The 25,782-nt window shown below is 35.2% G+C and overlaps 1 protein-coding gene across 3 annotated transcripts in view; it reads left to right on the top strand.

The window, feature by feature from the left end:
* Positions 1-25,782, top strand: part of LOC116167191 — a 164,149-nt gene that overhangs the window by 82,685 nt on the left and 55,682 nt on the right. For all 3 annotated transcript variants that reach the window (XM_031482455.1, XM_031482456.1, XM_031482457.1), the window contains 2 exons: positions 1,642-1,821; positions 13,604-13,695. In XM_031482455.1, the coding sequence (XP_031338315.1) occupies positions 1,642-1,821; positions 13,604-13,695 (272 nt within the window). The remainder of the gene's footprint in view (positions 1-1,641; positions 1,822-13,603; positions 13,696-25,782) is intronic.

The raw sequence follows: 25,782 nt of genomic DNA, 5'->3' as shown, positions 1-25,782 counted from the left end.
GCGTTCGTTCGATTTTGCGCATGGCAATATGCTCGCAGCAGAATAAATGTGAAACAAAAAATCGTAGCTACCATACAAGTAATTTAAAAGACATTGGTCCAAGGTGAAGTTTCAATTCGTGCACCTATTATACCCATCATCTACTTATTAGTACTTCGACTGAAAGTCAAACAAAGATATCTTTTTAAATTACCCCGGTAAAAAATAAAAACGATTTTGCGAAATTTCGTTTTTTTCAGGATCTCCGAAAGTAGTCGGATTTTGTTCAGTAAACATCAAAATACGCAACTTTGCCAAATTTAAACTACCGACCTATCTCTTACAGTTTCTGAGATCCCATGGTGGTCCTCGAATTTGAATCAGCCTGTATAAGCACTACTTTTTTCAAAAACGCGCTAAAAAGTGAACGCCTTCTAGTGTTTTTACTATGTGGGCAAGTTCATTTAGGTAGATACCTAACAAATTTAATTTACAATTTGTTTTCCGACTTACACAATTCTTCCAGCAGCGTATCTATCAACTCTCATTATTATATTTCCGTGTTCCGGACCATAATGAACAACTTGATACTTCAATAAGCAACGAAATCGTCCCTTCAGTACACCATTACATCTCTCACTTGCATCTCCAGTTGTTTTATGCACATAATTATAGTGTGGGATGGACATTATTGAATGGTGTCAACAATGAAAAGCGAAGAGGATAGCAAACATTCACATAAATGAGTTTTTGGAAAACCGAAATCATTTGGAATTAGTGGGTTATATCAAAACATTCATAAGTTAAAATATCCTGTTACCGAGGAAAATTCAATAAAATATAATTAAAACTCCACTCGTTTACAATGTAATAGGCCTTTTTGGATATAAGGGGTTGAACCTCCCATCTCGAAATAAAATTTTGACTTTCTAAGTGAGCTCGAAAAGTCTTTAGCAAAATAAATAACCAACGGCTAGTTCATAACACAAATTTTACTATAGTCGATCCGTTATTACTATTCCGATACGTAATTAACTCCGCTAAATGCAGAATTAACTTTTTTTACCTCACGTCGTCGATTAAACATAAACAATTCTATTAAACAAACTGCATCGCTTTATTGTTGACGTGTGGAATAAGAATGAACAAAATACGGTACCGCAACGGTTAAGCGATTCTAGGTCGTATCACCTACGTCAAAGAATGTTAATTAAGATGAATTTCGCTTGCATCCAGTTTTGTTTACAGTAATGTTTACGCCTACCTGATGCAATTAAACCGCAGTTCTAAAAATTTGATAGAATCGAATGAATTTGTATCGGACTCAGGCATTAAGCATCCGATTTTTTTAGGGCGGAGGTAGGGGGAGGGGGTAGTGGTAAAGCTCACCACTCACCACGTATCACCAGGGGGTGGGGGGGGGGGGGTTCACAAGGTTGGTCAAAACATGACGTGATGAATTAACGACCACATACTGCACCAAATTATTATCTCTTGGCTAACAAACAATTTACAAAGTCTAATATGGCCAACAAAATTGTTGGTTCGCACCTAAGCTATTTACGGGCTATTTAGTGCAACGTTTTGTCAAGTTTTGTAATGAAAATATAGCGAATCACTCACTTAAGCAATAATACTTAAGAAAATCCGTTTTTGTTACAGGACATCCCTCAACATGCGAGCACTTTAACATTCCTACTGATTGCGTGGGACCGATTACGTTACGTTCGCAACCCATCGAAGCCACGTCTACCAGCATGCGTGTGTGTAATTGGAACATGGCTTACAGCACTCTGCTTAGTATTACCGTATCCTATATACATTACTTACATCGATTTAGGGGTAAGTATTTTAGTATTGTAATACATTCAGGTAGACTATGTTTGTCTGAGCCGCTAATCCTCTTTCTTGTCGTTTCCCAAACGTGTCGGGTATATTTTAGAACCGTTCCATACCATTCATTATTAATGCTAGAACAATGGAAGTTCTCACTACATGAATCATTATAGAGAGTCAGGGGTTTGTTGTGATTGCATCAGAGAGACGCTGTTTATAGTTATTATGGGCACTAGGGTCGGTTTTTTCATGTTGCTTCAACAGATGAGTACCCAGACAACGAAGTATCAAAGACTGATTGACCTGGACTTGAGAGAATCTAAGAAACATAAATTGTCAATAATGACGACAAGATTCTTGTTTAACACAAAGCACAAAGCTACAAGGAAAATTATTTTGGGTGGCATTTAGCTGGATCCAAAAGAATGTGCACTATACTTTCTACACAAACTATAGACTTGCTGTTTATTTTTGTGTACGAAAGAGCGTCTGTTTAAGAAAGGATATTGGGACAATGCAAATCTAATGCTAGGTACTTTGGCAAACAGCCACTAAACCGCTCACAAACACCTGTTCAGTTAGCCCAATTAAATACGGGTACACTAACAAAATCCTTAAAAGAAATAATTATAATTATTTCTCTATAGGTAACGTCTAGCTTCCACCACCCACGACGAGCCTCGACATTGACTTAAATTTTATCAATTTGGGGAATTAACTTAATTTAATGTAATTAACAAATTTTCAATTAATACCTGATGTAAATTCTGGGTACAAAATAGAAAAATTTAACTTGAGAAGTCATATTTGGGTCGTAATTTGCGTTCGATTAATCACAAAACCAACCATTTGCAGTTTATTCGACATAAAAAAATCAAATAGGCTGTAAGAAAACAGGCACTCAGGATCAGAATAACCCTTACCACGCAACAAGTGATGGATTGAACAATAGCAATCTTAATTACCTTAAAGTGTCAATAATCCAAAATCTCCGGTTGTAATTATGATTTACAATAACTGACGCACAAACACAAAACACCAGGTGATAGCATTATGCGGGTCACTCTGTAATTGGGCGCAAGCCTGTTGAGGGCCCAGAACAAGAGGGGGATACTAAATAAATAAATAAATATTGCTTCGAAACTTCAATTATACTTATTATAGCACTCGAATCTCGATTTAGACGACACTAACCTCGTAATTACAATTATAGTATTGACCCTTTAATGGCGGAGAAAACTTCCTTTAACATCGGGACTAGGAAATTTCGTAAACGTAAAACACACACTTGCTTAACTCGACTTATACCATTGCATTGGTGGCTCCATCTTCTTATTGCACTACAACTGACTTCTTCGTAAACTTCAAAAGCCTCAATAACAACCAAACTAACTGTTTTGCAAAAAAATACGCTCAAATTTCGGATTCACTTCAACGTCCAGAAGAACCGAGTCCCGTCTTCCAGTAAAAAAGATCCTCGATTAACGTTCGCTTTGGATATTTAACACTTTCCTTCCCTTTCCATTTAATTTCTGCTTCCTTCCTTTACAAAATAATGCGCCTTCTTGAAATAATCTGCAACTGTGTTAAAAACTTGGTCCTTATCTTGAAACTAATTGGCTTACGCGGCGATATTTATTTATTTTTATCTACGATCTGAGAAAAACACGAGATAAACTTTCACAAATATTACGTACACAATTGATAACTGAACAAATCGAGTCTTTTAACACGTAATTCATATACAATTACCAAAATAAAATAAACAATACATGCCAACGTGCCAACTTTCTTATGTATGAAAGCATTTAAATGAAATTTGAAAAATGGGCACTTAGGCAGCTACAGAAAAGTTGGTAGGTGTAAAATCAAAATCCAGTAAAGCCTATTATAAAGAATTGAAAAGTTATATTCGTGGATGAATAGGAAGCTACTTATGAACAAAGTGTTAAATGAATCGATAATGCTGGCATATATGAAGGAAATAATAATAATAATAATAATAATAATAATAATAATAACCGAAACGCAAAAACCTTAACACAGGCTCACAAAATACTGCAATATCTCCACCAAAAACCCAAGCAACCTCACAAATACGACCTCAGGAACAAAGAAACACCATAAATACAATTAAAAAACACAAAACTCCTTCTTCACAGAAGCACACCACGTTATCACAACCCACTCGTATTCAACCTAAACGCAAAGCCAAAGAAACACTTACACAATAAACTCCATTTAATAAAATTACAGGAATTATTATAATGATTTTTTTGTTTTGTTTTGTTTTCCTCTTTCCTGATAGCGTTGGCTATTGTGCCCATCAATAGGTATGTTGGTAAGTACGAATTACATACTATCCCTAGATGTCCAATGTACGTGTGTGAATTTTTTTTTTTTAAGGACGCTACATAACTTCACCAGACACAGACACAGACACTAATCGTTACTTGATTTTAATCCGTGCGATTAGTTAACCAGGCTAGACCTGAGTTCTCACAAGAAACACCGATAATAATAATAATAATAATAATAATAATAATAATAATAATAATAATAATAATGCTTTATTTGCCCAGCAGGAACACCCATTTACAGGACAAAGGCGATAAAAACATAAAGAAAAGTTATTAATCTTAGATTAGTAATAAACGCTAAAAGTGAGAACAAAAAAATAAAGATAAAAAAAAATACTCAGCAGAAACAAATAATATAAAAAAAACAAAAAAAAACAAATGATTTGAAAATAAAGTACCTACGCAAAGATATTAGGAATTATTTAGACGCTATTTCAAGAATATAGTTCTTACTACAGGTAAATATATCACATTCATTACTAATTTTATTAAATGTGTCACACATGAAATGTATTGGGGATCTTAATAAAGTGTATGATTTCACTCTAGGACAGAAGAACGTAATATTGTTTCGGGATTGCTGTCGAGGCACATGAAACTTTAACTGCTGAATCAATTCTGGACAATCCACTAAGTTGTCACACAAATTATATAGGAATGCCATTGCTGTACACCTCCTTCGCGCAGATAGGCTTTCGAATCCAGCGTATTCCAGAAGTACACCATATTTAACATTCCTTTCAGGGTAAACGCCTTCCGCTTTTAAATACCAGTACTTCAAAAACTTTCTTTGTACTCTTTCAATAGACGAGATGTACGTGTCGTAACAAGGATTCCAGATCAAAGACCCATACTCCAATTTGGATCTGACGTATGAATAATAAAGTTCGCTTAATGCTTTCAGAGATGAAAAATCTTGACAGTTAATGAAATGAAATGTTAAAGGTATTTAAATCTTATATCCTTGGGTGCATTCATTCAAAACTTCAAACAATGCTGCGATTAACAGATTTGGCAGCATACCCAAAATTGCGCGAGTTTGTTAAAGCTTCAAACCAAAGAAATATTTTGCATTTACAAAACGCGACTTAAGAATAGTACATTATACCGAGTGATTCATTAGAAGGGAGGACAATTTGAATTTCCCGCAAATCAAAAATTATTATGAAGTTGGTACTAACTGATGATCATTTATTTAATTGCAGTGGTGTATCGTCATGCTCTCAGGAAATCGTTTACTTATTTATAATCTAAAAATACTGCTTCTGTTTTACCACAAATTATAAACTAACACTAGACACAGTCATGTTTCTTACATATTTTAGTGCATCAACTCTAAAAATTGTTCAAAATGGAAAAAGTAATAAACCGCAAATAGCACACAACAATTAACGGCGACACTGGTTTCTTAAATGACAGTCATGACAGAAAAAAATTACTAACGAAATTCAAACTGTCAATCTAATAATGCAAAAAATACTAAAACCTTACGCGCGAAATTCAAGCGATCATCACTTCTAATGGATCACCCGGTATATCAAGGTAGAGAAGTACAGTATTATTGCCTGAGCACCAAGATTACATCTCGAGGCGCTTGCGCCGAGGGGTGTAAGGTGCGAAGGCAATAATAGACTTCTCTACCGTGGTATATATACTATTTTTTTCACTACTAGCACTTGAAATCCTGTAAATTAACATATTATATTGATAAGAAAGTGAACGGTTGGACAGAATTGTTTGTTTCTTAATTTAACATGTCAATCAAGTACGTAGTCAAACAGACCGTATTTTGTTCTGTCATTGAGATATTTTCAAAGAGTAATTTCGTTCGATTTTTTTCAAAATGTGATAATTTTAGGTATGTCATTTTTGTGGAAATGGCAGATGGTGGCAATTATTCATTTTAGGGAACTTGTCCAAACGTTTATTGAGCGAAATTTCGGGTTGTGTTTTCTAAAAGGGACAGCGTGACAGTTCTCATTTTTGACTACTAGTTAATAATGTCTACATTATTAACCACTTTGAACAAATGCCGAGAAAGCCTACTTTACAAGTGGAAAAAAGGTTAATAATCATGTCATCAGACGCTAGTAGTGAAAAAAAATTTTTATTTCGGCCCCAGATTTTGAATCATACAACTATATCATTACTTTTAGCAACTTTAAAGCGCGTGCGTTTTTTCGCACGCATTTGAATGTTCAAAACGGAGATTGTGATTGAGGTATAATAAAAAATGTTTTATTTTAATGCTAAAAAAGTCAAGTTTTGGAAGTCTTGTTCTAATACCAAATTAGAAACGCGCCTTACATAAATCCCCAACGATTACACTTTACTTGGTTAACTTTCCATTACATTAGGTGAGTGAGAGTGATCGATTTTAATTTTGTATACACTGGTTCAAAATTGATGGTGTACCTATACCAATATTATAAACTTGTCTGCTTTATAAATTCAGAATGAAATGAAATATTCAACCCAAGTCCTATTTTCAGAAAGAATTTCAATCACAGCATAATCCATTTTCACTTGTCCCGAGTTTTAATAAGTTTATTCTACAGCGATTCAAACTCGCGGGAATAAAAGATTCGTTTGTAATTGGTAGCTGCATTATTTCAAAAAGTCAGCCGTAGATTTTCATTCAATTACTGTATGAACACTGTTAATAAATTAAAGGTTCCACACTCCAATGATCTACCGAACTCAATAATTTACAGTTGTATTCATTGTATTCAATAATTAAAAGACACTTTTGGAACACAAATCATTTCATGAACGCTTAATGGAAAATAAATGTATTCCGCGAATTTCACACAGATCCGTTTCTCCTTTTGGCATTCGGCAACAACAAACGGAGAACTTTCGAACTACTATGCGCAAGTACCTAAATCAAATTAGTTTTCAATTTTGTTGTTACATTGGCAGACAGGTATGTTATTAATGTTGTACTTTTATTACATTTGTAATTTATATCGCAAAGCCAATTCCAATTGTCGGGATTTAACTCGTGGTGTTATTGGTTTTAAATTTAAGAAAAGCAAAGTAACTAAGCTACGTTCCCACAATTATAGTGAAACCCAAAATGAATATAAATAAGAATAACACGGTTCTTATACAATAATCCTTTAATCGGATGTCGAATATTTCGAAATCAGGTCTATGTATTTACGCTAATCTTTACTAACGGGCGAGCAAAAATGGGTTACTGTCGAGTCGCCTTTGGAACTTCAAGGTACGATTTCCCGTGTAAACAAAAATTCCAAAGGTGACTCGGCAGCCACTCATTTTTGATCGCATAGTATATGATGGTTTACGTTACAGTAATACGTCTCATTTTGCAAAAGCAACCAACATGCATATCACATTGGGTTCCGTCTGATTCTGATACCTTAATTTGTTGGCTCTATATATTCAAATGTTGGTTGCATATGCTGCAGGATTTACCTATTCGGCGATCATTACTTTTGTCAATCATGGAATATATACAACTCGGCCCTAAAATATTAATCATGAAAACTCGCTCTTGGAATAACTGGCATATACTCAATTCTTGTTTTCTTCTCTTCTGTGACAAAATTAAAATTCACTGCCGTAAATTCGCCTCGATATAAGTTATTTCCCCATCGGATCTTTGCAGTCCAGGAAAATTTGACTCAAGTAGAACTCTTAATCCGGAACAGATTCACCCCCGCCACATATTCGCACGCTTATTCTAAAGTAGATGTACCTTTATCGCAATTGGCAGTTTGTAAATGTTGTTTTAAAAATTTGAGTAGTTGACAATATCGCTGCACATTTTTATTTTATTATATTAAAGGAAAACCTAACAAAAAATAGAATATTTAACAAACATATCAAACCAACTTACAGTTAAGAGTATTCTGTACCCACTGCAGCCAATGTAAATTTCCATAAGAGCGCCCGCCATAAAAACTCTCTTGTTTAAGAACTATTTTATAAATTTAGACCTTTATCTACAAAATGTATTTTTTTTTAAAAGTTTATAGCAACTGAATACCGATTGTTTAAAGATTAGATGTTTCGCACCGATTATTGCGCTAATCTGTTTTATTTTTTTACTCTCGATCAAGACGATTTATGGAAAAAGTAAACCGACAGTTTTTTAGATAAGTTACTTCTAAACATGACCCCAAAAAATGAAATCATAATTTTTGTAAATAAAGTCTGTATCTTGGCGGGCGGTAAATCATCAATTTGAGTGTAACAAGTGGCGCCGCTGCACAGTGGCGGTGGGAACTAACTAAGGACCAAGACAGGAGTTGACAAAGCAAGAAATTCATCTTATCTCTTGCAGCTATAATCATCTATACACTATAATGTAAAAAAGTTGCGCTTAGGTAAAGAAGACTCTTAAGTAGTATTCAAACTGATGTCCATTGTTATTGAGACACAATTACATAACGTATAAAATTGTCCCCCAGTTTGTTAAGAGTGTTATTATTGTTCTTATATAAAATATCCTAGTAAAAGAAATCCAGCGGGGTTAAGTCAGGTGGTCACCTTACTAGTCCATTGATACCTACCTATCCAATATTCTTGAAAATGGGCACTTAACTATACTATTTCTCTCTACTAATGGAAGATCATCTAGAAAGACCTCAACGACGAGCCGATTTATGATATCATGGTATCTTTGTGGGTGGAGTTTCTCTTGGAAGATTTTATAAGATACGCAATTCCGAAACACTAAACCTAAATCGTCTCTGAATTTGACTATAGACGGTTCTTCTGACTACCAGTGCTCCTTCTGATTGTTACAAATCCCAGCACTACTAATATGAGCCTCAGCTGTCCAAACAAGGTTCCTATAGAAGATGAGTCTCGTTGAATTTGTCAAAGATACCAATGAGAGTTCCGGTCTTCGCTCAAAATCAGTCAACAGTTGTTAATTCCGTACGGTGTAAGGTCAGAATTTATGTTTTTTTCCAATAGAATCAAAGCTCTAGTCCTAGATATTCTGGATTCAGCTTCGAATTGGCGACGTGATATAGTGTGATGTGCCACTACGACTCCAATTACACCAACACTTTTACTTCTTCCGAATCTAGAATCATAGTTTTTGGGCTTCGGCTTCTTTAATGGTCCATCATTGTTCAAATTTTCCCTTAAATCTCATAAAAATCGATTTATGAGGTTGACGTCTCCTGTATGTAGATTGAAAAAGCCTTCAGCTGGAGCATCCGAATTGTTATTATGCTGAATGAAACACTCTAACAATATGTGATAGCGTATATTCTAGAAATCCAGTGAGTTATCGGGGCGCCACCATCCGCCATTGAAGTGTCATCTAGTCGATAAAATAGTCATCGGAGATAAGGAACGAAAGCGCATGCGACGCATTCTTTCTATGAAATGTGATATGTCAACTTCGAGATTGTTCCGTGATTTTTTTTAGAAAGTTTCGGTTTGCTATACATATAAGCAAATTTAATCGTGTTTGATGGAAGTTCCATCCATCTCTAAAGGTGATACAATTTGCTCAAAATCTTGTTGGTAGTGTTCTGGAATCGTACGCAACTATCAGAAAAGTTGCCTTCTTTTCCTCTGTACATTTATTTGTAGCCGCAGCAGCCTAACTGTTTCAAGTAAGTCGACCACGATGATTTTCCATCGAACGCCGGTGGCTTATGTCGAACTTTTGTAGTATCAACGTTTGCACGCGGTTCGGGGCTTCTTTGCGAGGCGATTGTTGAATTGCTGAACCACAGATGCTTCTAATAAAATATCTCATATTTAAACATCAGATGTGCGCACGCGCAGACTGCGCAATGCCAACTTTTTTATTTACGGAGATACTTCTTTGAAATTTTAATCACCGATGTTTCTGTTAAAGGTAAAGATCTCATATTGTAAACATTAGATGTACACATGCGCAGTTAATGCGCATTCTGCGGAGTGCAGATTTCCTTATTTATGAAAATATTTCTTTGAAATTTTAATCGTAGATGCTTCTAGTAAAGAAAAACGTATCACATGTAGTGAAAATCGAAAATTAAAAAGGCCATTAGCAAAGACACATCGCACAAAGTAACAATCAAATGCGCACATGCGCAGATTGGAAAATGCTAACTTTTTTCCTATGACGATCTCTCTCTTTCAAATTTTAACCATAGACGCTTGTAGTAAAGAAAAATATAGGTCACATAGCTATGGCCTTTTGTGAAGTTTTTTTTTTTTTTTTCATGATAAAATATACACTTGTTTATTAATTACAAAGTTAAAAATTTTTAAATATTCATAACAAATAAATTTCTTCCATAGGGATCGCAGTTGGAAGCGTCCCCATTATACTTGCCGCATTGCCACGTTGTATAGCAATACTGATTTTTTGTTTTAAATAACTAGTAGCTCGAGGTTCTCCAGTAATACTAGTAATACGTTTTCCTAAACACTCCACAAAATTACGAGCCTCTCTGCACCAAGGTCCCAAAGTCTCTACTGCGAAAGGTATAAAAATATGGTTCTGTTCTATAATTGAACAATATTTTCCTTATTTTTATACCTGCCGCAGATTCAGCTACTGCACCACCCGTTTTACTTGATAAATTAACATGGGATGGTGCTAGAGTGTCGGTGCATGTGGCATCCCAAAACTAGCATTTGTCCTTTGGTCCAAGGCACAAGGGTCATTCCATCAGGACGTTTATTGTCGTCACGTCTTAGGCCTACAGGTTCCAACACAGCGGGGTATTTTGCCGATGCAAGTGAACGATGTTTATTTCATTCAAAGATGAGTGTCGAGAATGTCGACCTGCGCTCATCGAGCAAGATAGTCCGTGTATTCCACTGCTGTCTACTTGCGTACCACAATGCAAGTATGAGGAACGCAAATGTTTGTTCCAAGGCGTAAACTGATGGAAATACGAAACGTATTGTTGTCCAATAACAATCCAATGGTTTTAGAGGGAAGTGTATTTAACCATGCGTTAGATTCTGGAACCACCGAAGCTTTATATCTCGCGATATCGAGTTCACTTGTCAGTGTCATAGATCTTACTACACGTTCAACGTTGATCAAGTCCCAATTTCTTTGAACGGAAGGTATAGATTGTATTTTTAGTTCTTCTTTATTAAAACTATTGGAACTTTGCTGTAATGTTTTCCAGAAGTTCAGCGCTTCATCGTAAAAAGGAATATCAACCTTAACTGTTATAGATCTATGTAACATGTCACAAATAAGGTCGTAAACGCTATTTACTGAAGCCAAAAAAGCTGGTATTGCTAAATCACTTGCTTTCCTCACTCCTAATCCACCGACATTGACAGGTAGGGATGCTAAAATCCATTTTTGCTCTGATAAAGTTGTGTTTAGTAAAGTTTCTAGAGTTTATCTGATTTCCGTATCAAAAGAGTGCAGGATTTCCTCAAAATTCCACGTCGGGGTAGTGCGTAGAAGATATGTTAATCTTGGTATAGCAAAGCAGTGTCTCAGTAGATAGAAAGCAATATAATAGCTATTCAAGCTAGGTAACCGGGCAAACAAAATCTTCATTTCCTCTAGTTTAGTGTTTAAACAGCACATTGCTGCTTTCGATGTCAATGGGGCTCCTAATAGTGTAAGATTGTCTTTCGTGATACTTCGGATTCCTGGAGATAATAATTGAAACCTCTTTAAAACTTCTTCGTCGGTATCAGACATAAAATGTAATTCACATTTTGAAGGATTGATTTCAAGTCCTATCTTTCTAGATTCATGAATTATCTGGGCAAAGTCAGAAAGAACTGATGCTGAATCTCCGGCTAAGGTCCCATCATCAAGATACCAAACATTAAGTTCTGAAATTAGTGAGTTTATAATGGGATGAATCGATAATGAAAAAGCCATGGGTCCTATTGGATCACCCTGTTGACAGCCAACTTGACTGTTAATTACTTCAGGCCCAAAAAATAGTTTTGATGGAGTAGCGTAGCACTGCCAGAGGTAATGATATAGCTCCGAAGTCTTAGCTTGTATAGCAGCTAACATTGTGTCGCGTTCTACCGAATTAAATGCGTTCTTAAAATCAATTTTCAAAAGCACTTTGTTTGTATGTTGATTTGATTTTAGAAACGTTCTTACAGTGTGAACGGCAGCTTCGCAACCTCCTTTTGTGCCAAACCCCAACTGTGTAGGCCGAAAGTATTCTCCAATTCTTTGCTGAACTGCTTTACATGCGAGCTTGGCTGACAGACGACGAAGTGTATTTCCTACAGCTATTGGACGAATTCCTCCACCTTTCTTATTTAACGCGCACAAAGAGGCACCGTGGAGAATTGGCAGAATATATTCATTGACATCTCCTCGTAATATTAAATTGCATAGCTCTGTTATAGTACACAATAATTTCCTTCCGGATTCGCCATTTCCGTAAGATATCAAATCCTTTAAAACCTGTGGTGCTAAACCATCAATTCCTGATGCTGATCCATTTGGAAATGATCTAATAGCTTTAGAAACGTCTTCTTCGGACACTATCAGGCACGTTTCAGCTGAGGAAGGTGGCATAGGAAAAGTAAGATTTCGTGATGGAGCTGGATGTTTATCTTGAAGTTGTTGAATGGTGGCTGCATCGTGTTTAGCAAGTGAATCGGTTGATGAAAGTAGTTTCACAGCCCCTTTTACTGGGCAATGCAAGGAAAAAGCGCTAAAGTCACTCGCCATAGGACTAAAACCTTTTTTCTTGTTTTTATATAAATCGCGCTTTTCGTGTAATAATCGATAAATTTAAAATGTGATCTTTCCAACCCCTCCCGCACTGAAACCGACGAGTGTGATGGTATCCAAACATTCCCAGCACACTTCTAAACGAAAACGCTCCTCTTCCCTTCCCGCATTTTTACATTGACTCGGGTTTTTATCAGAGACCGGGACCGAACCGAAAAAGAACCGAAAACCGGACCGAAACCGTTATTCCTTCAGAAATGGAAACTTATTGAGAACGGGAACCCTTATTATTTTTTTTCGGTTTTTTACGGATTTTAACAGGTTATTAGAATTTTTATTTTATTTATTTATTTTTTTAATTAATAAATTAAGTGTAAATAGGTACATATTTCTTTCTTCCTCCTTTATTCCCCTTGTCGTTGTAACTTAGCTACACTGACGGCGTACCTCACGTTTTGGTATTCATGGTTTTTACTTCTTTTTCACATCTATTAATTAACAAATCACCTTGTTGTAATGAATTTTTTGAATGGCATACTTTCTAAAGACCAAAAACGAAAAGAACCGTTATGAACCGAAAGAAATGCGATCTTTCATTTGGGTCCAGGTCCCTAGTTTTTATTGAGTGGGCTATACATTGTTCAAATTATTTACATTTCAGAATTTATTGTATAAAGGTGGCATACAGACAAACAGTTCTAAATCTGGCAATGACGAATGATAGTGTGAACTTTAAAGTTACATAAACACGTTGTATTTGTTTCAGAAACACCTAAATACTCTAAATGGAGTTGGAATCTGTATCGTAAATTTAGCAGATGACATGCAAGAATACATGAGAGGAATTTTCCTTGTAATGTAAGTAATTTTGTTTTATTAAAGTAATTATTTTCAGCTGTTTTAGTTAGAATAAAGGTTTTTATAGTTATACTCACGTAATGAAAAAACTGATTTCAGTTAATGTGGATGTTCCGCAGCAGGGGCGGACTGGCCCGGGGGGGCGGGTGGCGATTGCCACCTGGCCTGTGGATCATAATGGCCCATTGGAAATGTATAATAAGTATGTGCTGTATTTAGTTTCTTGCACTATTAAAAATTATTAACACGTTTCTCTCATTGGGGTTGATGTTATATGTTGTTCATTAAAAAATTCTGTTTTTATTTAAGTGTTTTCCAATGAATTTATGATTTTTTGTCGTATTTTGAAAGTGCTGGAACACAATTATAGGCGACGCGCCTCGTTTGGATTATGTATATTTTGTTATTTTTAATTATCAGCTGCAATTAAAAAAAAACTATATTCTAATTGATTTTCGAGAAAGGAATACTTTAAAATTAAGCAAAAAATGTTTTTGTGTGCACCGCAGAGCTCCCCCCTAAATCTTCATTACACTAATACTTTAATGGCCCGTAACCTTTGCAATTCCACCTGGCCCGTAAGTACCCAGTCCGCCCCTGTTCCGCAGAGGTCAATTATGAACCAAATGCGGTCAAACTTTAGTAAATTTAAATAACAATTACAATTGAACTGAACAATTTACTCTTAATACAAACTGCATTGTTAATGAGACAACATTTTTAGGAATTATAATAGACGAAAACTTGAATTGAAAATCTCACGTGCCTCGTTAATATTTATTTAAAAATTAAATACCACATTTACACTCTATGTGTGGATTGTTAACATTTGAACTTTGCGTTTATGTTTCCCCTTCAACAAGATTACTTATGTCAGAATATACCTACACATTCCAACAGGTAAATAGAAAGCAGGCTGCTTTTATACCTTTGACAAAGTTTATTAATTAAAGACATTTGTCTGTTGAATTGCGGGTTTGTTAGTTCTATTGTGATCTGTTTCGTTTTTTGGACAGCCTAATTGTATTACGCACGACATCTTATACAGTGTACTCATAAAGGAAATAAACCAGTATGTAATGTTATTATAATCTTTTTTTTGTTACTTCGTTTGGTATCTCTGGCTTCGTTACTATTGGCCTTGGGAAAAACCTGCAAAGGAAACGGTTGTAAACTAGGTTGTAAATAATTATGTTATTCAAGGGGGTAAAACACCATATATTTTTTTAACCCACAATTTCTTTTAGTAAAGATAAAGATTATTTTTTCTCATGAAAATTGTTATTTCTTGGGTCATTTTTGAAACAGTTTGAGATATAAAGAATATCGGTCATTCTGTACAAGTATTATTACTTACTTTAGATACTTTCTCTGAAGTGGATAATGTTAAAGATATAGGCAGGCCGAAGTATGAAAATTTCTACTGAATATCAAAGAAACATTTTGTTCAGGGTCTCTAGAAAAACAAGGTTTCAGGTGCTTAACGATACAACTGATGTTCTTTTGCGTGCCATATTTTGTGAGTAATAACCAAAAAAAGACTGTTTCCATGAGGAAGAAAAATGTTTCTGAGTTTACCCAAAAACCATAGCTTCAAAAATTTCTAAATTTCTAACATTAATATAACGTAGTCAAACGCGCCAAAAAAATAACGAAATGAAAATCAAAAAAGGAATTCACAATTGAGCCCGGTCGGATTATAGGATTTTTTCGATTTATTGTTTCGTTGATGTCGCACTCTGCTATTTCGCGTACTGATCCATACATGCGCGAAGTCACTTGGATCACGAGGATCGTTCGATATTCAGTTGTATGAGATTTTTCTACACTATAGTTGTCAATTGAATGTCATTTTTTGATTAATTCTCTAATGGGTTTGATGTGGTCCAGTTAATAAGCTACACAGGAATTTATAGGTATGTATTCTTTTAAAACAATCTCTGTATATTGAAACAGAAATTTTCCGATACCAGCCGAAAAAATTGGTAAATTACCAACAAACTGGTTACTAAATTATATATTCAGTGCAAAAAATTCATGCGCCCATCGGAGACATTGGAAATGATAACCGTATAACGCCATATGTAAAACACAAATAACTCTTATTCAATCGTTACTTGATGCGGCCCCGTTCTTTTCTTCTTGAAACTACATACCCATATACATATAACTACGAAACTATAAACAATTCCAATGTAAAAACAAACAATTTTGCGTGACAATGTAAATGCAATTTAAGTATACTGTGCTCATACCCGTATTAAGTGTTATTTTTAAATACCCACGCTGAAAAAAAATTATTCGAAAAGGCTAGCAATTTTGAATAGTCACGATAAGCCCAAACCTGATTTTACAAAGTAGGTACGCGTTAATTATATTTACAAATCTGTGAACATAGGCGTTTTATTTTTTGGCAATAAACTGAAAGCAGCTTAAGGAGCTTGGGTGGTATTTTATGTTTTATTAAAAAGAAGGGAGACTTGAAGATATTGCGAATGTTTTAATTAAATTTTTCCTTACGCACGAAACGGGCCTGAGACGAGGTAGATTTAGATAATCATTTCTTTGTGTTTTCTTACACAGCACGCTTTGCGAATGAGGGTGAGGGTAGGATCCGTTACTTTGGTTAGGTAGTCATATACATTGTTTCCGACCTTTCTTAAAATTTTCTCCTACCGTAACCCGACTTTTCGTAAAATGTTAGTTACAATCGCCTAATGTCAACTTCAAGTGTGATTGAGGGCTTGCTTGCATCTTATTTTAGAACGCACGTGATTCGTAAATTTCTGCACGAATTCATTGTTTGGGTTGGGTAAAATGCAACATAAACTATACGTGGTCGTAAACTATTGTATTCTACCATACCATATGCTTACATAAAAGTCAGGAAAACATTACTGGCGAGGAAATATTGAAGTACAAGGCCCCTTTGGGGCCGAAAGGGGCCCAGTACTTTAATTTCTGAGTCAAGTAATGTCATTTTACTGATGAGTTTTGTAGGTATTAAATTTTACCCGAAATCGTATTTTAACATAAAATTTCAATTTTCATATAGAACTTTTGATTAATGCCAATCTGTCAATGACGACAGGAGTCATTATAGACATTTAGCAATATGACAGGTGCAGCAGGTAAAGTGACATCAGGTGCGGCCGGTAACGCGACAGGCGGCAGGAAAAGTAGACTGGTCTGCCTCTGTCATGCGGATACTATCATTTTCCTGACATAAAGTAGGCATGAAAATGAAGGTTTCATGAAGATTTTAGGTAAATGTATACTATTCACATCTGTACCCTGTGGTCCTGCATACAGTATATCGCAGATAAAGCGCTTTTTTTGAAAACCGAAGATTAGTAGATAGGTTAGGTATAGCATGCTACACTATCGAAGTTACATGATTACATGATTAATATGGAGGGGGATATTTATACATAAACATTTAAAGGCATAAATTCAAAATATACGCTGTATAATGCAAGAAGAATCAAGCCCTTATAGTAGGGGAGCTAGCACGAAATCCACTGAACGAGAATGATCAAAATTTTAACCGATGGAGTTCCATTTTGCCCTATCAGAGTATGCTAAAATCGATCGTCTGCCGCCTCAGGTCATACGACTTAAGGCGCTGCGGGTACTTCTTGTGGTACCAATTCTGAAAGGTTGTTTTTCGAGAAAATAAGTTATACACCAAATGAAAACGTTGATAATAGCTCTTAAAAAAATATTTAAAAAAATCGCGCACATTTGATAACTCCGTAAAAAAACAATTCTTAGTCGGTTTTTCACGAACTTTCTACGGATGTAACTAGATTACCGTTGGATGAATGAAGCTGATTTTTTTTACAGATTAATGATAGGTACAGCCAATGACTATGAGAGTGTTTCTTTTTTAAATTTATTCTCTAATTATAAGATATCTTATAATGTTAAGATAATAAGATAATCTTGTAATTAGAGAAAAAATTTAAAATCGAAACACCGTTAAGTCATTAGTAGTACCCATCATCAGTCTGTAAAAAAAATCAGCTTCATTCGTCCAACCGTAACCTAGTTATATCCGTAGAAAGTTTGTGAAAAACCGACTAAGAATTGTTTTTTTATGGAGTTATCAAATGCGCGCGATTTTTTTAAATATTTTTTTAAGAGCTATTATCAACGTTTTGATTTGGTATATAACTTATTTTCACGAAAAACAACCTTTCAGAATTGGTACCACAAGAAGTACCCGCAGCGCCTTAAGTCGTATGACCTGAGGCGGCAGACGATCGATTTTAGCATACTCTGATAGGGCAAAATGGAACTCCATCGGTTAAAATTTTGATCATTCTCGTTCAGTGGATTTCGTGCTAGCTCCCCTACTATTAGAAATTCTCCAAAATTTTGTTTTTCCTTTGTAGGTAGTTTCCTCCAAGATGTTCGAGATACCTATTCATAATTAAGTTTTGACATCGCCAGTAGATGTGTCTCGTCCAGACGTCCCATTTGCCCTTATTAGTACCCTCTTCCTACACTTCGTATTCGAGATATTCGCTTGGACTTCACCAATCTCTCGTCCAGACGATTCATGTTGGCTTTGAGAGTGCTTTCCTCCGACAAACCGTTCCTGAGATATAGGGAGTTATAACCGATCACGATAAGGGGTCGATGAGGTTGGTAGAAATTAATTCTTTCATCTCTAGACCTTTCATTAGTGTCCCATGATTCATGAATTGTGAGGAAACGCTAAGTCAAAAGACCCGTGACCGCCCAGTCCTTTTTAAGTGCAAACCATCGCAATCACAATTTTTCATCTTCGGTAAGGGCCGACTAAATGCGAGCACTTATTTACATCGCACTTCTTTATCTACAACTTTTCACATGCGCTATCGTTTATCTAAATCAATTAAATTTTACTTTGATGAAGTTGCCTTATAAAACATCTGCTAAATAATTCTCAAATAGACGCAATAATTCCTTTACAATTACACACATGTTTCTTAAATTCTACGTCCTAAATTACACAAACAAATACAACCGAACACATTATTGAACAAAATTACAGAAAAAGTAAATTACCAATAAAATTAATTAGAATTCATTAATTATGTGCCTGTTTGTAACAACATTTCACCAGATTTCCTAATCAAACTTTGCATAATGTTAAATACAGGGTGTCCCGCTTGCCATTCTCATAACTTTAATCGAAAATTACCTTACCTATGCACATTCTTTACCAACCCAGGAAGGCATCAACCCCCCTGGTTTTGCACTATGGAAAGTCGTATAAAAAGCTGCCATTTTTTGTCACAGAATACTGCTGCAATTGCCTGTTGAAATAGAATAAACTATTTTCGAGTTATTAAAAAATGAATCTTTTAATATTGTTTGATCTCGGTATGAGATCAAGATAGTTTTGGGGTAGACTGTAAGGCGGCACCCGTCACTGTGCCAAATTGTAGACTCGGAACCTTACACCCCAAATGAGTACAAACAGCCTAAGCTATAATACTGGTTTATTCATAATATTTACACGTTTATATACAAAGTTATTGTCCTAGTTCTAGCCTTTGTTTACTTACATCAGCGATACTATTATTCTATTATTTGCATTTTCATGCCTTACTCAATTGACCTGCTTTATATACTCGTATATGCATAGTAATGAAATGATGTCTTAATTCCTACTTACACGTTAATTACTTAATTAATATTGTTTAATTTTAGATTAATCCCGGATTAATCTGTGATTGAACATTCTGCCGGCCGCAATGGTGTATGTACAGTTGACAACTGAACATCTTGCCCCGGCCGCAACGGCTGACTGGGACCTGGGGTGGCGTACAGTGACTCCATCATCTGTGATTCCTGTGCTCGTTCTGGATTTGAATGGATTGTTATTAGCTGCTGTACATTTCTTCTGCTGCTCTTTCCTTCTTGTTTGCGGATCGTTACTACCCGTACCTTCCCATCTTTTGCGGGATGTACTTCTGTTACCCTTGCTAGCGGCCATTTTGCTGGGTGTATATTATCTTCTTTTATTAGTACCACATCGTCGACTGCCACGTTTTCTTTACTTTGCTTCCATTTGTACCTTTGCTGTAGGTTGCTTAGGTATTCTGATGACCATGTCTTCCAGAAGTCTCTGTTCATTTTTTGAATCAACCGCCATCTAGCACTCAGGTTCTCTTCGATGGTGACGTTTATATTTTCGACTGGACCAACTAATGCCTTTCCAATTAAAAAGTGACCGGGTGTTAATATTATGCCTCCTGGTTCACTGATGAGTGGTATTAGCGGTCTCGAGTTCAAGCACGCCTCGATCTGATATATAAGGGTTGTAAGCTCTTCGTATGTGAGATTCGCTTCGCCAATAACTCTTCGTAGGTGATGCTTGACTGATTTTACTCCAGCTTCCCACAGCCCTCCATGATGTGGTGTGGCTGCTGGTATAAAATGCCATTTAATTCCGAGTGTGCCTTCCTGTTTCTTCCCAACTTCCTCCATCACGGTCTGTACCTCCAGCTTGAAGTAAATTGCTGGCTCCTACGAAGTTCGTCCCGTTGTCACAGTATATGTGCGCACTTAATTTAAGATTAATCCCAGATTAATCTGTGATTGAACAAATATCAAGATCAAGATAACATCCTTCATGATAGCACTCACGCACAGGTCAACTGTGGCAGCGTAAAGTTTACTGTATCAAACAAAGAACTGTTTTTTAAACGCCCCTATAACGTAATAACAACGCCAATAAAAGGCAGTTTTTGTGGTAGCAAATCATTTATGCACAAACAAATAGCAACGTGTAATACAGGGTGTTACTATTAAGTATGGCAAGAAAATTGGGCGGTAGTGGGAACCAAAAGCCTTTTCTTAGATAAACTGCGGGTCCAAAATTTACTGTTTTGCAGCTACAGTCGCAAAATTTGTGTCTCTACATTATTTTTGTTCAGCAGGAACCATCTTGTGGCTTTAATTTAAGCTTTTTGGTGTGCTCTTATACGGATTTTTTGAAAATGTTCTCAAAATATCTACACTTAGTTGGTATATTTCTGAACAGAAAGGGAGAAAATTCTGATCTCAACATTTCTCGTCTCGCTGGTTTTCAAAATCGTAGTTCAAAAAACTATCATCATCGTGTAATACGGAAGGATGTTCAGATTTTTTTAGATGTGATATTTAACAAGATAAGCAAATAACAAAATAACAGGCATTCAAACACAACATAAGATAAATTGATGAATTTATCAACCAATCAGTTCATAATTCTCAAGAAGATCAATTGAAAGTCATATAACAAAAAAGGTGTTCTTTTAAAAAATTGCCTCGTGGCTCTTTTTTGTCCGTGAACCATAATCGTTTTATATGTGCTCAAAGCTTCTAAGATAGCACCCCGGGATCATATACCATTGCTCAGTCGTGTTGTACAGACAACAGCGTCCACCTAATAAACATTTATAATCTTCACCTTTACCTATTAATTACCTACCTACATACCAATGATCAAATTATCATGTTATTTGAATAGTTATGGTGTTTTAATGACAATGCTGACTTTCAAAAATTGTAGGCATTTTCCTACATTTTAAATGTGAAATAGGCAAGCAGGTAATTTCTCTTTCTTTATTTTGATGGGCCGTCTTAAACTTAAACTTTCTGTTATTAGTAGCAATAGCCATGATTTTTGTTGTTTTATGAAACATAAAATAACAGAAATGTTGAAATTTATTTTTAAATTTGCGGGTATACCAAAAGCATAATAAAACATGTAAAAACAGTTTTGTATGCACCTTTTAATTCCGAACAACTTTGAACTCTACAGTTTTTTCCGTAAAATGTACAGGAGGGCAAGATATTGCATAAAACTAATTTCCCATGCTAAATCCCTATGTTCCTACTTACCGTGCACCACCCGGTATGTAATCTATAATTATAACGAATTCAGCTGGAATTAGTATTAATAATAATAATAATAATAATAATATTTATTGGTGGGGTTTATACAGAAAATATTTCCACACGTCACAGTATAGGGAAGCACAATTGCCACTTTAATATTCAGAGCCATCGAACTTGTAGTTCAAGTACTCATCGATGCTATAGAATGCTTTGGCACCAAGGAACACTCTGATTGTTTTTCTGAATTGTTGTTCTTCCAGATCCCTGATGTAGTTAGGAAGAGCATTGTAACATTTCTTCATGAAATAGTTAATATCTCGTCCTTTTACCGTCCGATAGTAGTCTTCGGACAAGGTTGTTTTTAGTCCGTACATTATTAGTAAATATGAATTAATAAATAATTAATCGAAAAGATACGGTAAACACTTTACAAGAGCTAGATTTTGACAATTTCCCTTCTGATCTAATGTAATAACTACCGTTCCGCAATACTTTCAATTAAACCAGCACGACAATCAGAGTACGGGCGATCTAAATTTGTATTTGAAAATTTCATACTTATGTGTGTTTTCAGATAAGTTGTGCTTTGCGTTCGATTATAAATGTGATACTTAGGGTAATGTTAATGATTCTATAGGAACAGACGAATTCATTCGCATCTCCTAGTTTTAATTTCTCTCGTCAGTGGACTCGACACTCCTGAATATTGGATACTACCACATAATGTAGACTGTATCTACATTCTGTAAAACATTCACTCTCTAAAGTCTACGTCGAATACAATGTATAACAGTATAAATCAGGGTTCGTACTCACCAAGGCAATGCGTTGAATATTCGTAAAACCTTACTTTAGTATAGGTACCTACTGCAGTAGCAGCTTTGCCTTTCTCCAAAGTAGCCGTATTGCTTACAATATTACTAGCTAAAGACGAAGTACCTAACTAGTAAGGAATACCGATACTAATTGACCAGACTTTACAACGATTAACAAAATTACTGAAGAGCTTTTAGTTCAACTCTATTACACAACTTTTCTTCCTTTTTGCTTTGATGTGCGGAAATCTAAATGAAATGCTAGTTACGGGAAAGTTTCTCTTGAATATAATCTCATTTCAATGGTTGACAACTTAATTATTCATTTGCAACTGGCGGATTTTTCTGTAGGAAGATGAGTTTGTGGAATCGTGTAATAGAATACATATGTAATTCCGGGAACAATATTTTAACCCATTTTATTAGAGTTAATGCAAAAGCTTTTAGCCGCGGTCCGTTATTTCATTTACGTATCAAACAGAAAACAGAGAAAAGCACTACGAAGGCCATTTTTTCACACCGCAGTTTCTACTGCACATAGTTTAATGGGGAATTTAATAAAAATTGTTTCTAAATTTGTTTGTAGCACACCTTTTCCATCAAATTTGTTGCGTGGTTGATTTCATCAATCAATTAAAAACATCGCCCCCTTCACTCGATTCAAAAATCAAAGCTAAAACTAGAGACGATCTATTGATGTCGCAAGAATGCATATTTAACTTCACTGCCTATGGGATGTGACAATACCAGGGTCCGTGAAGTGAGCTGGCCATGAAAAGCACAAACAACGGATTTAAGTTTAATCGTGTGTGCTTCGTTTGTGCTCGTTTGTGCCGTATAACAAAAGTCAGCAAAAACACCCATACAAAAATTATGGGCAATTCAAAATGGTCAGCTGACTTCACGCACGAAATTAAAGTACAAACGACGGGTTTAATTGCAATCGTTTGTGCTTCGTTTGTACTCGTTTGTGCCGTATAACAAAAGTCAGCAAAACCAACCATACAAAAATTATGGGCAATTCAAAATGGTCAGCTGACTTCACGCACGAAATTAAAGCACAAACGACGGGTTTAATTGCAATCGTTTGTGCTTCGTTTGTGCTCGTTTGTGCCGTATAACAAAAGTCAGCAAGACCAAGTCAGCTGACTTCACGGACGAAAATGAAAGCGCAAACGGGGGCTTCAGGTTCAATTGTTTGAGTTTAGTTTTTGCCGGTATGTCCGATATAATAAGTCTTTAAGAGAACCTGTAATACCTACACAATTATAGATATAATGCATGCACAAAATTGCAGCACACCTAACATAAGATGCACGAATTCAAACAGCTGTAGATTTAACCATAGTGTAAAGACTTACTTATTTAACGTATCTAAGTAATTGTACATAATATATAACTGTATGTAAAGTTTTATGAAGAAATACAATACAATATTTTGCTTTTCCATTAAATAGTGTTAATGATTTATAGGAGTGTAGGTAATAAGAAGTCCTATTTGGGGTTATGCTTAGATTTTCCAAAGGCTGTGCTAAAATGTTCTAATTATTACGATTCTGATAGAGATTTATAATATACGTACCGTCAAATAGTTAAAGTTAGTTAATAAGTTGAAACAATACTGCTAAAATTGTTTAAATTTTTAAACTTATTTAATATATAGTCACAGTTTACTGCTAGTCATATATCTTAATCTTTTCATTTCAGACTTTTACTACATTAGATATGCCAAAATTTTACCACTATTGTTTCAACTTATTAGCTTTAACTATTTGACGGTACTTATATTATAAATCTATAAAACATTTTACCACACCCTGATGATGGCCATAGGCCGAAATCGGTAGCTTTAGAAAATATAAGCATAACGCCAAGTTTGATTTCTTATTACCTACACTACACTCCTATAATAAAGAAATAAATTCAAAAAAATATGGAAAACTTTATAAAGAAAAGATGTTAACGATTTCCGACTTAAGGTGGCGCTTACGAAAAGTACAAAAGTACACTTTCGATTTCCTCAATAACAAATTTGTAGAATCGGAGTTCGTGAATTGTCAATGTAGGTCAAAAAAAATAAAGAAGACTTGCATGAAATTCAATATGCGCATCGCTTTAGCCATATAAAACGCAATTCCAAAAGTTGAGCCTAATCGATCAGCATTCACAGTGCCCTTTGCGCATCTCGACCATTTACAAACCGAATTGCAAACTTTCTTATTTATGGAGGTATTTAAATGAAATTTGATACATAGCCACTTGGAATAAAAGCAAATGTAGCGCCAGTTTCCAAATTTGGTTTTGCACATACTATACCTAGTCATACCCAGGACCTCGTTTTCTATATTTGTTTACACGTTTCTTTATTTTTCAAAATAGGTTAGAGTGTGGAACAAACAATTAAAATTATTTAAAAAAACGTTATTAGGATTCTCCGTAGCCTTTACAACAACCACATTTATCAGTTCATTTGATATCTTTCTTAGTTAAAAAAAATAATACTCAGGCATTGTACGTTTTCCAAGATGTGTAATAATCTTTCCAAAGACGATCAGAAATTGAGTATTGTTTTGTCAGATTCTTAAGTCAGTATGGGTTGTGCATAAGGGGGTTGTTGGCCTGGTGGGTTACTTTAAAAATCAGCCATTTGATATTTAAAGAAACAGTATTTTTTATATGATGATCACAATGATAACACTATTAAGAAAATAATTACCGATCTAATAATATTGAAATATAAGAATGAACGTTATCGCACTACTTATTTCAAAACTTCTGAACGAATACCATGCAAGTTTAGTGGTGAGAAGAAAAACTGTAAAAGCTGGCGTCGACTAGAATCGACGAGTCAACTAGAATGGAATTGCAAAAATAAAAATTAAATTTCAGAATTTTTGCATCAAATTCATGTGTTGGCCATTGAGATAATGCTATTAATTTTGTTTCCAATGATCTTGGTACATGAATAAGAATAACCATTTTCACATGTTTTGATCAAAGTCCATGTGGTCACCAAACATGCATCAAATTCATGTGTTGGTCATTGAGACGATGCATCATGCTGTTGGACTTTTTCCCATCGATCTCAGTGCAAGAATAACGATTTTGACATGTTTTGATCAAAATCCATGTGGCATCAGAAAAATAATTTAACATCTTTGAATCACTCACATGCGGTTATCAAATGTGCACGTGATGTACTCTTTCAGCACCAAGATAATGCGTTTGAAAGCTTTTACAACTCCAAATTCATGTGTAAAGAATAATTTTGGGTACATTTTGTTCTAATATTGAATTATTACACTTCTAAGAGGCATAGGGAATAATCTAGCGAAAGTCCGAACTCGATATAAGTATAACCTAGGGAATGAAGTATGTTGATTTATATTATATT

Source organism: Photinus pyralis, unplaced genomic scaffold, assembly GCF_008802855.1.
Source record: "Photinus pyralis isolate 1611_PpyrPB1 unplaced genomic scaffold, Ppyr1.3 Ppyr1.4_LG3b, whole genome shotgun sequence".
Lineage (NCBI taxonomy): Eukaryota > Metazoa > Arthropoda > Insecta > Coleoptera > Lampyridae > Photinus > Photinus pyralis.
Note: the sequence above shows the minus strand (reverse complement) of the source record. Positions and strands in the feature narration are given on the sequence as shown.